We start from the raw sequence: 14,098 nt of genomic DNA, 5'->3' as shown, positions 1-14,098 counted from the left end.
TGGGAGGGGGGAGCTGGGAGGGGGAAAGCTGATGGGACGGGGACTGGGAGGTGGGGAGGGTGGAGGTGGGGGTTGCACAGCAAGTGGGGGAGGCGGCGGCCTGTTGACAGGAGATGGTGACTTGATGGATGGTGGTGGTGGTGACTTGAAAGATGGTGGTGGTGGCGACTTGGTGAGGGGTGGTGGTGGCTTGATGAAGGGAGGTGGCGACTTGGTGGAAGGAGGTGGTGACTTGGTGGAGGGAGGTGGTGGTGGCTTGGTGGGAGGAGGTGGTGAATTGGTGGAGGGGGGTGGTGGTGATTTGGTGGAGGGGGGTGGTGGTGATTTGGTGGAGGGAGGGGGTGACTTCTTGGATGGAGGAGGCGGTGCAGACGTTTTGGGGGGAGGTGGGGGGGACTTTTTAGATGGTGGTGGAGGAGGTGGCTGGGAGGGAGGTGGGGGGGGCTTCCTGGATGGTGGTGGAGGAGGTGGCTTGATGGGAGGAGGCGGTGGGTTGTAGTTCAGATCGGCGTTCTTCCTGAGCTCCATCAAGTCGCAGTTGTTCACGGTTCCCCGATTGCCCACGGCATGGTTGCAACGGTTGTTGTTCCCATTGTTTCTGAAGCCCCAGTTTGAGTTCCCCTTATTGTACCTCCCTGCACGGGATAGGAGTTCAGTGCGGTACGAGTGTGAGACGTACGGCAATTTGATTAAACCCCTCATACCACCCCAGCAGTTCCGGTGCACAGGCACTCCCTCCCACCCAATCTACCCCGTTCCCCCAGCGCCCACCAATGTTGTTGTCACCGATGTTGTAGTCCCCAAAGTTGTTCTTTCCATCGTTACCAGTGCCAATGTTGCCCTTACTGTCAGCTTTGCAGGCAGTCTGGCCGGGCTTCAGGCATTCCACTGTCAGAATGATCTGAGTCGACCTCGGCAGCAGAACCTTGAAGGGTTCGATGGACACGGCACTCACGGACAGACCCATGATCTCGAGCGTGGAGTCCCTGAATGATCCTGCTTTGCTGAAGCCTTGCTTCCTGGAGTTGGAGAAAAGGGAGAATTGGTGGATTGAGCACAGTCGTGAATTTGCATAAACCAGGTTGCAATGAATCACAGTCTCAACACCCGGATGTGTCGAGCATCTCCGCCTGGCATGGGAGCGCACCTGCAGAAAGCGTTTGCACTCGCCACCTCCACGAAGTATAAATGTGGCCCATATCTGTTACGGATGGACAATGAGCTGATTCATGAGGGTGCTGGAGAGACTTGTTGTTTTGCCGGACATGCGGGAGGCTTGCGGGCGGGGCCAGAGTTCACTCGCAAGTCAGCCCGGCATGACGCCATGTCTGCGAACCGCCATCCCAGAGATTCAAGGTAACCTCACATTGCCACGGGGAGGGGAAAGAATGTGGAGGGACAGGCGGCCTGCGTGGGCACACGCGGGAGCAATGGGTGAGGGGGAGGTGGTCGATTTGGGATCACCGACTGCGGCAATCCGAACCACCTAAGGCCGTTCCTAGGCTCAAGAATGCCATTTAATCACCTCAGTAAGGGTAGCTAGACTGTGTATGAGCAAGAAGAGGGCGAAGGCTGGCCTTCGTGCAGTCGCATACATTTGTCCACCGGCGGGTCGATGAAAGGGGGCGGCACAGTTGGACAGCAGAGAAGAGATACTGTGAAACTTGAACCTCCAGTACATCTATAATTGCAGAATATCAGGATTCCACAACCAATGGAAGTTATGAAGGTTAAGGTGCTCGTGGGATGGTATCTGGACTGCCGGGTACGGCATCCGGATCCGCAACCGGCAGGCCCGCCATAATCCCAGCGGGAGGCTGTCATCCAGCTTACACAAGCACAGCATGCAGTCTCTCTGACAGTAGGGACTTGAATATCATAGGACATAGAATCGAATGGGGCTGGACACATATCTGAAGTGCCCTGGACGATACTGCATCCGCACTTCTGCTGCTTCACTGTGTCCGGAGATTGAATTCTGCCATGCCGGGTCCAGATTGCAGACCCGCAATACTTAGGGAAATAAACATGCGCGCAGAGATGGTTTTGTAACTGTCAAGGCAAGAAGTTTTACTATCAGAGTATATTCGTCAGCACTTTCTTGGCCGTCATCTCCAGGAATCAAAGCGGTGAGGAAGCACAATCACAAGAAGAAACACAGTACAAACACATAGCGTATGTGGAGTGTAGTGACCGCTTCAGATACTTTTGTTGACTAGGTTTGCACATTAGATCTCTCGAACTCGGGCAGGGAGTCAGCTGGAGGACCTCACGATCCAGATACTGGATGACATAACTCATTCTTCCCGGCAGATCGTGCCACGGTCAACCACTCCCAACTAATCCGCCATTGTACCATGAGAGTTGACACAGGCAAACCTTCTCACCTCGGTCCTGATCTTGGCGCTGGTCTCGGTTTGCCTAGTTCCCATTACCATCCTCTGACAATGGCACAGCTCCTGCCTGCCGCCTTTGAGAACTTCCTTCACATCCTGAAGGTTGGAGTAGACATCGGCCAGTCAGACCACAGTGTCCTTGCGTCGGATAACTAACCTTCAAGCTCCAATCAACGTACCATAGAGGATATTCGATCGGGTAAGGGCTCGCCCTCACTGCTGACCATGCGTGGAGCGCATGCTGGCAAAGGAAGGTCTGATGGAACAATCGCGGCACTTTCAAAGACACAGTGTAGCATAATAGAGGAATTGCGGGGACCCACTAGAGCAGCCAATGTTTCAGAATGTATGAAATGTTTGAGATCTTCCAGTAGCCCCACACAGGCAGTGTCCCCAAAGAGATCTTGAGAATTAAGGCGCGATAAACCTACATGTAGTGTCGACCATGTTCCTCGACCAGTATAACACAGTCAAATCTCACACAAATATATTGCTGCCTGAGCATTCAACGATCGGGATGTGATAATGGTGGACGAGGAAGACTACCACTTCTTCGGCGCTCCCCTCGTCGACGAGTCAGACGTCCAGCCCTTTCAGCGATCCGATCCGGCTGCCACACGGAGTCTCCCCTTGCACCAACAGGTAATTACAGTCGTGTTTATTACGACACTGCCCAGGGAGCTCGATCAGTCCCCATCGTAGACGCTCGTCGGAGCTCCTCGCCAGGGAGTGCTGCCCCACACCCAGCCCATATCGTGGATTCACCTCACATCCCACACGCCCGCGAGCAGGAGGTGAAGGACGACCAGGGTCGTCGGCGATTCCATGGCGCGTTCACGGGGGGATACAGCGCCGGCTACTTTAACAGCGTGGGCTCCAAGGAGGGCTGGACGCCCGCCGCCTTCTCCAGCTCCCAGGGCGCCCGCGCCGGTGTGCGGCAGAGCGTCGAGCAGTTCCTGGACGAGGACGAGCTGGAGCAGTACCGCAAACGGCACCTCCAGGTGCGTGCATTCATGAGCACCGACTGTCTTTGCCCTGCCGTGGGCTCCCCTTGGTTTCGCCCGGCAGCCTCAGGACGGCCTTCCCTCGTCCACTCCCACGCTACCACACATTCAACCAGCCCCCCATGGCCCCTGCCACAGACCACGGCGGCGTACGACACCTTTGGCGCGACAGCCGCCGAGGCCAGCCGCCGCGCCGTGTGGGAGCAGGCGGCCACCCGCCCCCAGGCCGTGCCCGGCCTTCTGCCCGAGGATGTCATCGCGCCGGTGGCCGACAGCGTCGGCATCCAGCTGCTGCGCAGGATGGGGTGGCGTCAGGGCCGGGGCCTGGGCGGCAGGCCCGATGCTGCCGGCTCGAGGGGCGCCGCTGGATCTGAGGTGATTTCGGGAACCGCACGTGAAACCGGCGCCGCACTCGCCTCCCTCCTCCCTCCGGCGCCCAAGACGGATCTGCACGGCATTGGGTACGACCCCTTCAGGGTGAGTTGATGCACAGATGGAAGCTCTGATGCTCGGTTTGGGTGCAGGCAGGGTGGGTGGATGTGCAGATCTGCGTGTATTGCGCTCGTGAGCTGGGGAGGGTGAGCAGGTGGCTGCGCTGGACGACCGGCACAATCCACCCCTGAGCCGCCGGCAGGCACCCTCCCATGCTGGCCGATCCACACCTGCCTGCATGGCAGCGCAATCAGAACGTCACCCCCCCCCCTTTCTCTCAATCGCCCCTTGTCGGGCAGGGCGCTCGCGAGTTCGAGGCTGCCAAGCGTGCCCGGCTGGAGGCGGGGCGGCGGCAGAGCGGAGCGGCGGGCTCTGTACCCCGGCGCCACCCGGGGGTGGCCTTTGGGACGGGGGTGCTGGAGGAGGACGACGCCGAGGGGATCATGGATGATTACGTCGTGCACGGGGACGTGGGGGGCGAGGTGGAAAGCGTGAACGCCGATGCGCGTGGCCTGCCAGCCCGGCGGGGCCCGGGCGTCCAGCGGGTGGGGCTTGGGGACAGGCTGTTGGCCGGCGGCTACTCCTTTGAGATCCAGGTGCTGTGCTTGAAAGGGCTTTGGGGGCTGGAAGGGGGGGGGAGGTGTGGATACTGGGCGCGCTGGGGACCAAGTCATGGGTGCCTGCCCGCGCTCGGGGAGGAGACGCCAGGCTTGCTGGAAGCTGCCGCTGGTCATGCGGTGGACTGACCCGGGGTAGCACATGGATGACCAGGCTGCCTTTCGGTTCTCGAGTGAGAAGTCGGCGCACCATCCCAGCCCCCCCTCATCCCCCCTCACTGTAGGAGGAGGAGGAGGACGAGGACGAGGAGGAGGGAAGAGCCCCCCTCCTTGCACTGACTGGAGCTCGCGGACCGGCCATGCTGACTGGGCGGCCGGCGCCGGCGGCCATCAAGAGCAGGGTGAGCGGAGAGGTCTAGCTCCCTGCAGGGTCCGGCGTGCGCGGTTTGGAGACATGTGGCAGACTATTTTCCTTGCGGATGGAGGTGGAGGACGTCCCGTTCTGGGCTGCTAACAAGGGGCAGAGCTTATCCTCAATGGCGGGATCCAACCTTGGTCCTGTGGACCCTGACAAAGTTCAGCTCATTTGGGTGCTCATCCATGCTGTCTCCAGCAGTACAATCACCCTTCCTTCCTGCAGGAACACCTGGCTCATGCCTCCTTCATCCCGGGCTTCAGCAGGGCCAGGCGCTCGACTGTGACGCCCTCCTTTCCAGCCCCAGTTATTCCCAGGGACTGGGTTTCCCCGCGTCGGCGGGCAAAGCCGCCAGGTGGGGAGGCCTCTGGTGCATGCCCGCGGCTGCGGTGGGGTCTGCCATGGCTGTGCTTCGCACCTGGCTTCGATTTGTATTCACAGACCGAGGGCCCCAGCACCTTCCAATCCCCCCTCGCCACACACCACCTCCACAGGCGCAAGCGCCCCGCTTCCCAGCCGGCAGGCAACCCCCGCCCTCCTCGCGCGCGTCGTCCCGCCCTCTGACCCTGCCCTGCGCCAGGCCATCGACAGCCTGGCGTTCTATGTGGCGCGCAGCGGTGGGGCGAGCGAGGACCTGGTGCGGAGCACGCAGGTCCAGAACGGCGCCGGGCATTCTTTCCTGCTGGGCGGGCCCGGCTCTGCATACTACGCCTGGAAGGTGGGCGGACGGTTGTAGGGGGGAGAGGTTCGACAGCACAGATGCCTCCAACAAGCGCCATCATGTGGGCATCCCGTGCACCGCTGCATCAGTCTGTGGACTTGCATGGGGCAGGGGGCCCGCTGTCCGGCACCACTCGCTTGTGAGCCATTCCATCCAGTGATGTGCAACAGAAGTTTACTGACCCGCCCCGAAGCAATCGCTTCAACAGGTGCACACGCTGCGTGAGCTGATGGCGCCCGGACAGGCTGGACGGGACCAGGGCCCTTCCGCCGGCCCGCCGGCGGCCCCCGGGCGCAAAGCCGCCTTCACGTCGGCGGAGGAGCGCGGGCGGGCGCTGGGCGAGACCCCGTTGCCGTCGCAGCCTGGAGCCGTCGACACAGCGGCAGTCTCAGGCGCAGAGTCTTCAAGAGGTGGCCCCCCAGCACCGCGTCGGGACGTGCTGCTCAGCGTCGCGGCCGCCGACCGGCTGCGGCTCGCGGGGATGCTGTCCCGCAGCTTCGTGAGCGGGAGCGCCGAGTGCGGCGACGCCGGGGCCTCGGAGGTTCCCGCTGGCCTCCGCCCCGGAGCGCAGCCCGAACGGCCGCCAAGATCGCAGCAGGGACCGCCCCCCGCGGCCCTCGGCCCGGCGCCCGCGCCTGTCGGCGCAGTTCCCCGGGCCGCGGGGCACATCGTGACCGCCGCCGACCTGAGCAGGGCAGGTGGGTTTGGCGGCGAAGACAAGCATGCCCCAGGCGCGGCGCCACGGCTCCCCATTCGCCGCAGCAAGGAGTGGCGTCCGGCGGCCCTGCTCTGCAAGCGCTTCAACGTGCCGGACCCGTTCCACGGCCGGCCGCGCGAGGTGGAGCCGTCCCGCTTCAAGACCGACTTCCTGGCCCTGCCCGACACGGCCGCCGCGGCCGTCGCACAGGCCGCCGCGAAGCTGGGCCCGGGGGCCGCCGAGCTGCTGGCGCCGCCCGCGCCCCGTGGCGGCGCGGCCGAGGCGACCGCGGTCGGAGACGCCGCCGCCGATGCTGAGCTGGCCGCCGAGCGATTCCTGGCCGACCTGCTTGGCCAGGCGGCGGAGCCGGAGGAGCTGCCCCCGCTGCCGCCCGCACCCCCCATGGACCTCTTCAAGGCCATTTTTGAAGACGACGAGGAGGAGGAAGAAGAGGAAATGGAGGAGGGAGCGAGAAAGCCTGGCGGCCTAGAGGCTGGGGGGGGCGGAGGAGATGCCTCTGGGGTGCTGGAGAGAAGCGTGGACCAGGGCAGGGATGCTCATCCAAGCGGCGGTGTTTCCGAGAGGAGGGAGCCGCAGGCGGACTTTGGCTTTTCCAAGCTGCGCAGCGAGCGAGGGAGTGTTCGCGGAGCAGGTGCGGAGGATTCTGCGGGCCCGAGGCTGGCCGAGGACCCTGCGCCTGCCGCGGGCGGCATCCACGGCCTGGACCCGGCCCTGCGTCAGCGCGTGGAAAGCACCCTGAAGAGCCTGGGGAAGCGGGAGCGCAAAGAGAATAAGCGGAGGTGAGGCGATGTGTTGGCAGGAGGGATGGGAGAAGGTAGTGTTGTCGTCTTGGCAGACCAGGCACGTGACCTGTGGTGGCACTCAGTGGGCGTTTGAGCTCCTGAGAGGAGAGGCCTTCGAGATTGGGGCGCTAAGGGCCGAGCAAGGGGACGAACCTTGTCCAGTGGCATGCACTCTGTGTCCCCAGTCTCCCACACGCAAAGCATACCCCCCTTCAAGACACCCAGCCCAGCCAACCACTCCCTCCCGTCCCGACCACTGCAGCAAGGAGAAGCGCTCCAAGCACCACAAGTCTAGCAAGGTGGACAGGCACGAGAAGGGCAGCAGGAGCAAACGACGGCGGCGATCTCGGTCTGCCAGCCAGTGATGCATGTCTTGTGTGATGCTTGGATTCGTTGGTGCTGTGAAGCACAGATATGTTTTGACCATGACTCCAGCCATATAGCACGGCTTCCCCCAGGTGCTCAACCCCATACAATGAGTACCCGCGCGCGCGCGATTTGCAGATCGGGCATTTTTCGAAAGCGGCGGGGGCGAGATGCGAGACTCGAAGGATCTTCAGCAAGCTTCTGATCACCACAGCCTCCCAGCCCTCATGCATTCACAAAGGTATATTCTACAAACGCAATTTACACTTCCCGGCGCCCATGTCGCGGAGGGGGGTCGGTGACGACCGCCGGACGGTGCAGGAGCGTCTGCTCGAGTACCGGAAGCAGAGGGATGCAAGGGCGGCCCGCACATCGGCAGGTCGAGTGATACATGACTCTGATTCATCAGGAGAAGAGGAGAGCTTTGTGAGCGCTCGATCGGTGCCTGACAGCGGCCTGGGTGGAGGTGGGCAGGAGGGGAACCCACAACCTTCCAGTGGCGATGAGGAGACGGTGTCCAGCAGGCCTTGCTCAGGTCCTGACGCTGCAGCGGGCGCCATTGCCACAGCTGGGGCTCCTGGTGATGATAGAGCGGGGATGCCCGGTTCCAGCAGCCCTCTCGCGAGCGACCCTGCCACGACCACAAGGACCACAAACAGCGAAACCCCCAACCTGGTCAGCGCACTGGACAGACTAACGCTGGCGCCAGCAGGCCAGCCGGACCCTGGCAGGACACCACTCAGGGCTGACAGCCCGACGACCAGACAGTGCATGCCTGAGTCGCCTGTGGAACGCAGGGCGGCAGCCCCAACGCATGCATGCTTGGCCACTGCAGACATACCTGCCGCTCCTACCACCCTTGTGGTCCCAGCTGCGCAGGCCCCAGCCCCGCCAAGCGGCGACGGCTCCCTTGTCCTCGGGAGTTTTAAGCTCAGGTGGGATGGCCCTGGAGACTACAGGTGTTCTGACTGCTGCACGGCACGGCAGATGTGCCTGCCTGAACCTCCACTCCTCCTTGTGTCCCTCCCCACCCATCCCGGCATAGGGGTGACCTGGCCTCCAAGCTGTACCCTTACCAGCGGGAGGGCGTGAGCTGGCTGTGGCGGCTGTACCAGCTCAAGACGGGGGGGATCCTTGCAGATGACATGGGCCTGGGCAAGGTAAGAGTACGGAGAGGGCATGACATAGTACCGCCTGGTGGCCAAGCCGGGTCTGCGACCTGAGAGGCCCAGACGCCAGACATCATCACAGCGCTGCCTTCATCGATGCTTTACCTACCTCCGCTCTCTCCGAATGATCGCCGCGAACGCAGACGATGCAGTGCTGCGCCTTCTTGGCGGGCATGCTGGAGTCGGGCCTGCTCAGGCGCGCTCTGGTGGTGGCGCCCAAGACCCTGCTGGCCCACTGGAAGGGGGAGTTGCAGGTTTGCGGCCTCTCGCAGCGCACCCACGAGTTCGTGACGGGCACCAGCCCCGGCGCCCAGACGCGGGCGCTGAAAAGCACGGCCGGGGGCTGCGGCATCCTGCTCACGACCTACGGCATGCTGCAGCACAATGCACCCTCCCTGGCCTCCCACCCCTCCCACGACGCCGATGAGGGTGCCCTGTGGGACCTCATGATTCTTGACGAGGTGGAACAGGCTGACAGGGATGGAAGGAGGGTTGGAGGAGGGGGCTGGGGAGGGCCAGGGATGCCCGGCCCTTGGGGGATGCGTTTCAGTAGTGTGCAGAGGTGCCATGGCAGCTCTGGGAGGCTCTCTGTGTGACTAGCATTCAAGTGCTGCCTGACAGAAGAACCCCCCCCCACACCCCCCACCCCTGCCACTCACTCCCTGTGGGCAGGGCCACAAGCTGAAGAATCCCAAGACCGAGCTGCGTCACAAGTGTGATTACATCCCGGCTCGGTCCCGAGTTGTCATCAGCGGCACTCCCATTCAGGTGGAGGGGGGAGGCAAGACGCTGCATTACCCATTGCATGGTTCTTGGCGTGCCCTGTAGACTCTCGGCAACGGCAGGTTGCGTCAGCTCCAAAACATTCCCATCTGCACTCCCCATCTGGAAGAATAATCTGAGGGAGCTGTGGGCGCTCTTTGACTTCACCACCCCGGTGAGGCGGCTTGTTGCTCGCCACCGTCTGCCGACGCGCTGGGCTTATGGGACCGAGGAGACGCGTGCATGCACTCTTGTGTACTATGGCATATCATATGGCCTCCCTGCCCCGTTCGCCACACACCCAGCCCTGATACCCCGCACTCACAGGACCTGTTGGGGAATGCCAACAGCTTCAAGGACGTGTATGAGAAGTGGATTCTGGCTGGGAACGACAGATCTGCCATGCCGGTACGGACCTGATGCTTTGTCTTAGTGTGTCTTGCGATGAGTGGTGCCAGTGAGTAAGGATGCATGCCGGGCTGTGTCAGGATTTGCCTGGATCCTCGTCTTTCTCCCCTTGCCCCCGCCAGGAGGCTAGGGAGCGAGGCGCAGCAGCTGCTGCGCAGCTGCGCACTCGCATCGCGCCATACATGCTGCGCAGGGAGAAAGGGTGTGTGGTGTGGATTGTATTCCTTGAGGTGATGGTTGATTGGTTCGCCGAAAGGTGGAGGGGCCAAGGCAGCTTTGTTGCAGATTCATGCCCCTGCTGGCGCTCGCAGTTGAATCAGAAGGGCAACGGTCCATGCATAGCCGACGGACCAATGAATTACCATGGCATGCACACCATGGTCTCAGTGCCTCCTGTCCCTGACTGACAGGGCGATGCATGCGGCCAAAGAGGGGGAGAACGCTGCGCCGGGGGCAGCAACCATTCCTGCCGAGACAGAGCGTGCCCTCCCCAAATGGACACACAAGTCTGACTTTATCATATGGCTGCAGCTGAAGCCTCTCCAGCTAAGCCTGTACCAGGTGTGTGGGTGGCTGGGGTAAGGGGGGGGGGTGGGGCCTTGGCCCTCCATGCCCTGCATCAATCCCCTTCAACCATGGCGGGGTGTGCTCTGGGATCAAACAGCAGACAACACGATGCCTGCTCGGCATCTCCCTCACCCCACCGCCACCCCACCTCATCCCTCCCCAGGCCTTCCTCAGCTCCCCCCTGATCAAGTCGGTGCTGAACAGCTCCCGCTCTGCCCTAGGCGCCCTCACCGTGCTGAAGAAGATCTGCGACCACCCGGCGCTGGTCTCGGAACGAGCACAGCGGGAGATGATGGCCGCGCCAACGACAGATGAAGCCGGGCAGGCGGCCGATGCAGATGTGGAAACCAGTGAGGAAGTCGCGGTGCTGACAGAGGACTGCCCGACGTGGCTGGGCGCCAGGGAGGAGGAGGGCCTGCGCCGCCTGCTGGCTGCGGTGGACGAGAGCACGTTCCTGGCCTCCTGCAAGACCGAGTTCGTGCTGGGCCTCCTGAGGCATCTCGTGGGCTCAGGCCACAAGACCCTGGTCTTCTCGCAGTCCACCAAGATGTGAGGAGAGGGAGTGATAGGTTGTGGGGTAGAGTTTGGGCAAGGGGACGGGCGAGAAGGGTCCGGCAGAGGCCAGGTCGAAGAAGTGGCTTGGCATGCCGCCAGGTCGAAGAAGTGGCTTGGCATGCCGCCAGGTCGGCTGTGCCCTGGCATGCAGGTCCCCGGCTGACCCACCGCAGCGACCCTGTGCCAACGAGGCATCCGGTGCCCGCCCTCCGAACCTGGCCCAGGCTGCCGCTGCTTGACTGTTTGAGGGTACTTTTGCCAAACAGTCCCATCGTATCGCGCGCCCCCCTCCACAGGCTCACCATCCTGGAGACGGCCATAAGAAAGGAGGGCGTGCGCATGGTGCGCATCGACGGCCAGGTGGCCAGCGTGGATGAGCGTGCGGCGCGCGTGCATGCCTTCCAGACCTGCCCAGACATCCTCGTATTCCTGCTTTCCAGCGCGGTGGGGGGGCTGGGCCTCACCCTGACCGCTGCCGACCGGGTGATCATGTGCGTGCCTGGGTAGGATGGGAGACCAAGAAGTATAGAGGGGTGGGGTGGGGGGTGGAAGAGCCCCAGAACACCGACCTGTTGTGCCCACTTGCACAGCCCCGCAGCTAGGCTCATTAGACAGACCACACCGCTTCCCTCAGAGTGGATCCTGCCTGGAACCCGGCGGTAGACAACCAGGCAGTGGACCGGGCCTACCGCATCGGCCAGCAGCGGGACGTGGTTGTGTACCGCCTCATCTCCTGCGGTACTCTGGAGGAGAAGATCTACCGAAAGCAGGTCGGTCTTTTGGGGGGAGGGGGGGGTGGAAGAGACTACCCTTTTTGGGGTGCCCTGCCCCCAGAGAGCAAGCTAGGGGCTGGGCATGGGCGCATTTGACATGGTGCACTGCGCTGTGCTTCAACGCCTGGCCACACACTGGCCCCTTGCGACGCATCCCTCAGGTGTTCAAGGCCGGCCTGTCGAGGACGGGCACCGAGGATGGTGAGCAGCACAAGTACTTTGCCCAGCAGGTGGGTTGATGCATTGGGTAGAGCTGACATTGCTTGGGTTGAAGCGCTGCAGCAGGGCTGCCAGGTTGTTGTGGTGGGGATTGAACCCATGTACCGCCTACATGGCCCTTGCGTACCACTGCGATGCCCCACCCCAACCCCTGCAGGAGCTCCGAGACCTGTTGAAGCTGGACCTGGCGGAGGTGCATGCCTCGCCCACCCTGCGCATCCTCAACGAGATGCACGCCGGCCAGAGGCGGCTCACCCCCCAGCTGTCGGAGCACCTGCGGTTCCTGGAGACCCTGGCAGGGTTTGCAGGTATTGTGACTGTGAGGGTGATGGGGTGGGGATCACAGGGCAGGGAGAGATGAAGAATGTCGTAAGGCTTGGTCAGGGGGGCAAGCAAAGCCACGGGGCTGGGAGGGGTCAAGGCGCTACGTGACTCCACTCTACGGAGGACAGCCATCACCCAGCCAGCCCACCGGCGTGCCGGACCCTGGAGGAGCCCCCTGTCTTATTGGTTCTCCCCATTCTACCCAGGCGTGTCCGACCACGACCTGCTGTACACCGAGAAGGAGGCCAACCCGGTGAAGCTGACTCAGCGCGTGGAGGAGGACTACCGTAAAGCCGCCGCCGCACCCCCGGGCACCGTTTCCGCCCCAGCCTCCATCAAGGGCAGGGCGGGTGGCTCCGCCACCAAGAAGGCTGCAGCAAAGGGTGCGATGGGGGGGAAGATGGTTGAAAAAGGAGATTCAGGCATGCATGCCGTCTGCATGCCTCTGGTTTGGCAGCTCATGCCAGGGGCCTGAGCAACCCGGTGCATCTGCTGTCGCCAGTTTTGTCGGGTGAAGGGCTCCGCTGGAGAATTCCTCCCCCACCTCTTCCCAAGCGCCCTGGTCCCAGGCTGGGTGGGTGAGGGTGAGCTGAGCGAGAAGTTTGCGAGGGCGATGGACCTGCACCGCGGGTCGGGCGAGAGCCGGGCACCGTTCCAGCCGCCGCGCCGGGCGGAGAGCTCCGCGGCCGAGGCCGCGGCGGTGGCCCTGGCCGGGCTGAGGCAGGCCCTCGCGAAGCAGCGCCAGCTGCTCACCAACGCGGCGTTGCTGAGCGGGCTGGCGGATGGGGGGGCCCGGGTGCGAAGGCGGGTGGCCGAGCTCGAGGCGGAGGTCGCGCAGGCAGAGGCCGTCCTGGCGCGGCATGCACCTCCGAGCGGGGCCCTTACGGATGCAAGCACAGAAGACAAGAGCTCCAGCGTGGCTCCAGAGGCGACTTCTGCGGTGCGGTCCATCCCATTTGGGCTCCCACAGTCCGGCGTCAGAGAGAACGCAGCGTCCAGCGGGCCGCCGGTCTCCGCCGACACGAAACAGCAACCTGCCTCAAACAGAGCGCCAGCGGAAGTGAGCACGCGGCAGCCTGCCCCGAGATGGCCTCCAGAGGCCGCAGCCGAGGCCACCGATGCGGCCCGGGCGCCCACCGTCGTCACTGGCCCGAAGTTGGAGTTTGGTCATGGCCACTTCCCTGGGGAACAGGAGATCAGACCCAGCCTGAGAATTCGGGAGGCATGGCCCCCGGCCAGCCGGGGCAAGATCAAGAACCCTGGGGCGGGGCTGCTCCTGGGACCTGCCAGACGCTGCGGTGCCCGGCCCGACGCGCCGCTGCGGCCGGGTTACGAGGTGATGGGGCACCTGCACCTCGACCACGCCATCCCCTCGCCACACGGCCAGCCAGACGCCGCGGGCGCCGTGGGTGCTGGAGGCTCGATCGGCCCTGGAGGCAAGGGACTCCATGAGTTTGCTGATGCCCTGGAACACGACGAAGAAATCTCCAGGCGGCCATCGGGACATTGTGGTTCCAACACCTGGATGCCGCCGCCTGCAGCGCTGAGGCCTGGCGAGGTTCCGCGCCCGGTCAAGGAGCTCAGGCAGGACCTGTTCCGGGCGGCGCAGCGGCTGGAGCGTATGGAGCCAGGCCCCGGCGCTCAGCAGGCAGGGCATGGGGCACAGAGAGGATGTGTGTGTTTGCAGGATGGGTGGGGCTGCCTGGATGTTGTATGAAATGTGGCAAGGGCTTGCATGCCATGCAGCGACCCCAACCCCCACCCTCGCCCACCCCTCGGGACTGCAGTTCGCCAAGGAGGTCGCCCACTTGGAGTGGCGGTACCGGAGGGCGAAAATGGTGGGCATGGAGGCTGGGTGAGAGGAGGCTGTGGTGGCTCAGACCAGGCAGGCGCCCGACCTTGCCCCTCCTGCTTGCGTGTGGTGTCAGGT

At 63.4% G+C, this 14,098-nt stretch overlaps 1 protein-coding gene across 1 annotated transcript; it reads left to right on the top strand.

Annotated features, from left to right (window-relative positions):
• Positions 1-2,921: 2,921 nt before the first annotated feature.
• Positions 2,922-14,027, top strand: F751_4206 (DNA excision repair protein ERCC-6-like protein; the record flags this gene model as incomplete). The annotated part of the gene is made up of 25 exons (XM_011397116.1): positions 2,922-3,038; positions 3,188-3,397; positions 3,539-3,877; positions 4,132-4,428; positions 5,030-5,159; positions 5,299-5,522; positions 5,734-6,041; positions 6,219-6,423; positions 6,820-7,022; positions 7,288-7,314; positions 8,437-8,551; positions 8,704-9,021; positions 9,233-9,328; positions 9,453-9,497; positions 9,650-9,730; positions 9,853-9,932; positions 10,141-10,291; positions 10,488-10,846; positions 11,149-11,343; positions 11,487-11,622; positions 11,787-11,855; positions 12,002-12,152; positions 12,375-12,551; positions 12,738-13,108; positions 13,956-14,027. 25 exons carry the CDS (start codon positions 2,922-2,924, stop codon positions 14,025-14,027), a joined length of 4,476 nt encoding a protein of 1,491 aa, XP_011395418.1.
• Between the last annotated feature and the right edge of the window lie 71 nt (positions 14,028-14,098).

The sequence above is a fragment of the Auxenochlorella protothecoides genome (assembly GCF_000733215.1).
Source record: "Auxenochlorella protothecoides strain 0710 unplaced genomic scaffold scaffold5, whole genome shotgun sequence".
NCBI lineage: Eukaryota > Viridiplantae > Chlorophyta > Trebouxiophyceae > Chlorellales > Chlorellaceae > Auxenochlorella > Auxenochlorella protothecoides.
This window is presented reverse-complemented; position numbering and strand designations above follow the sequence as displayed.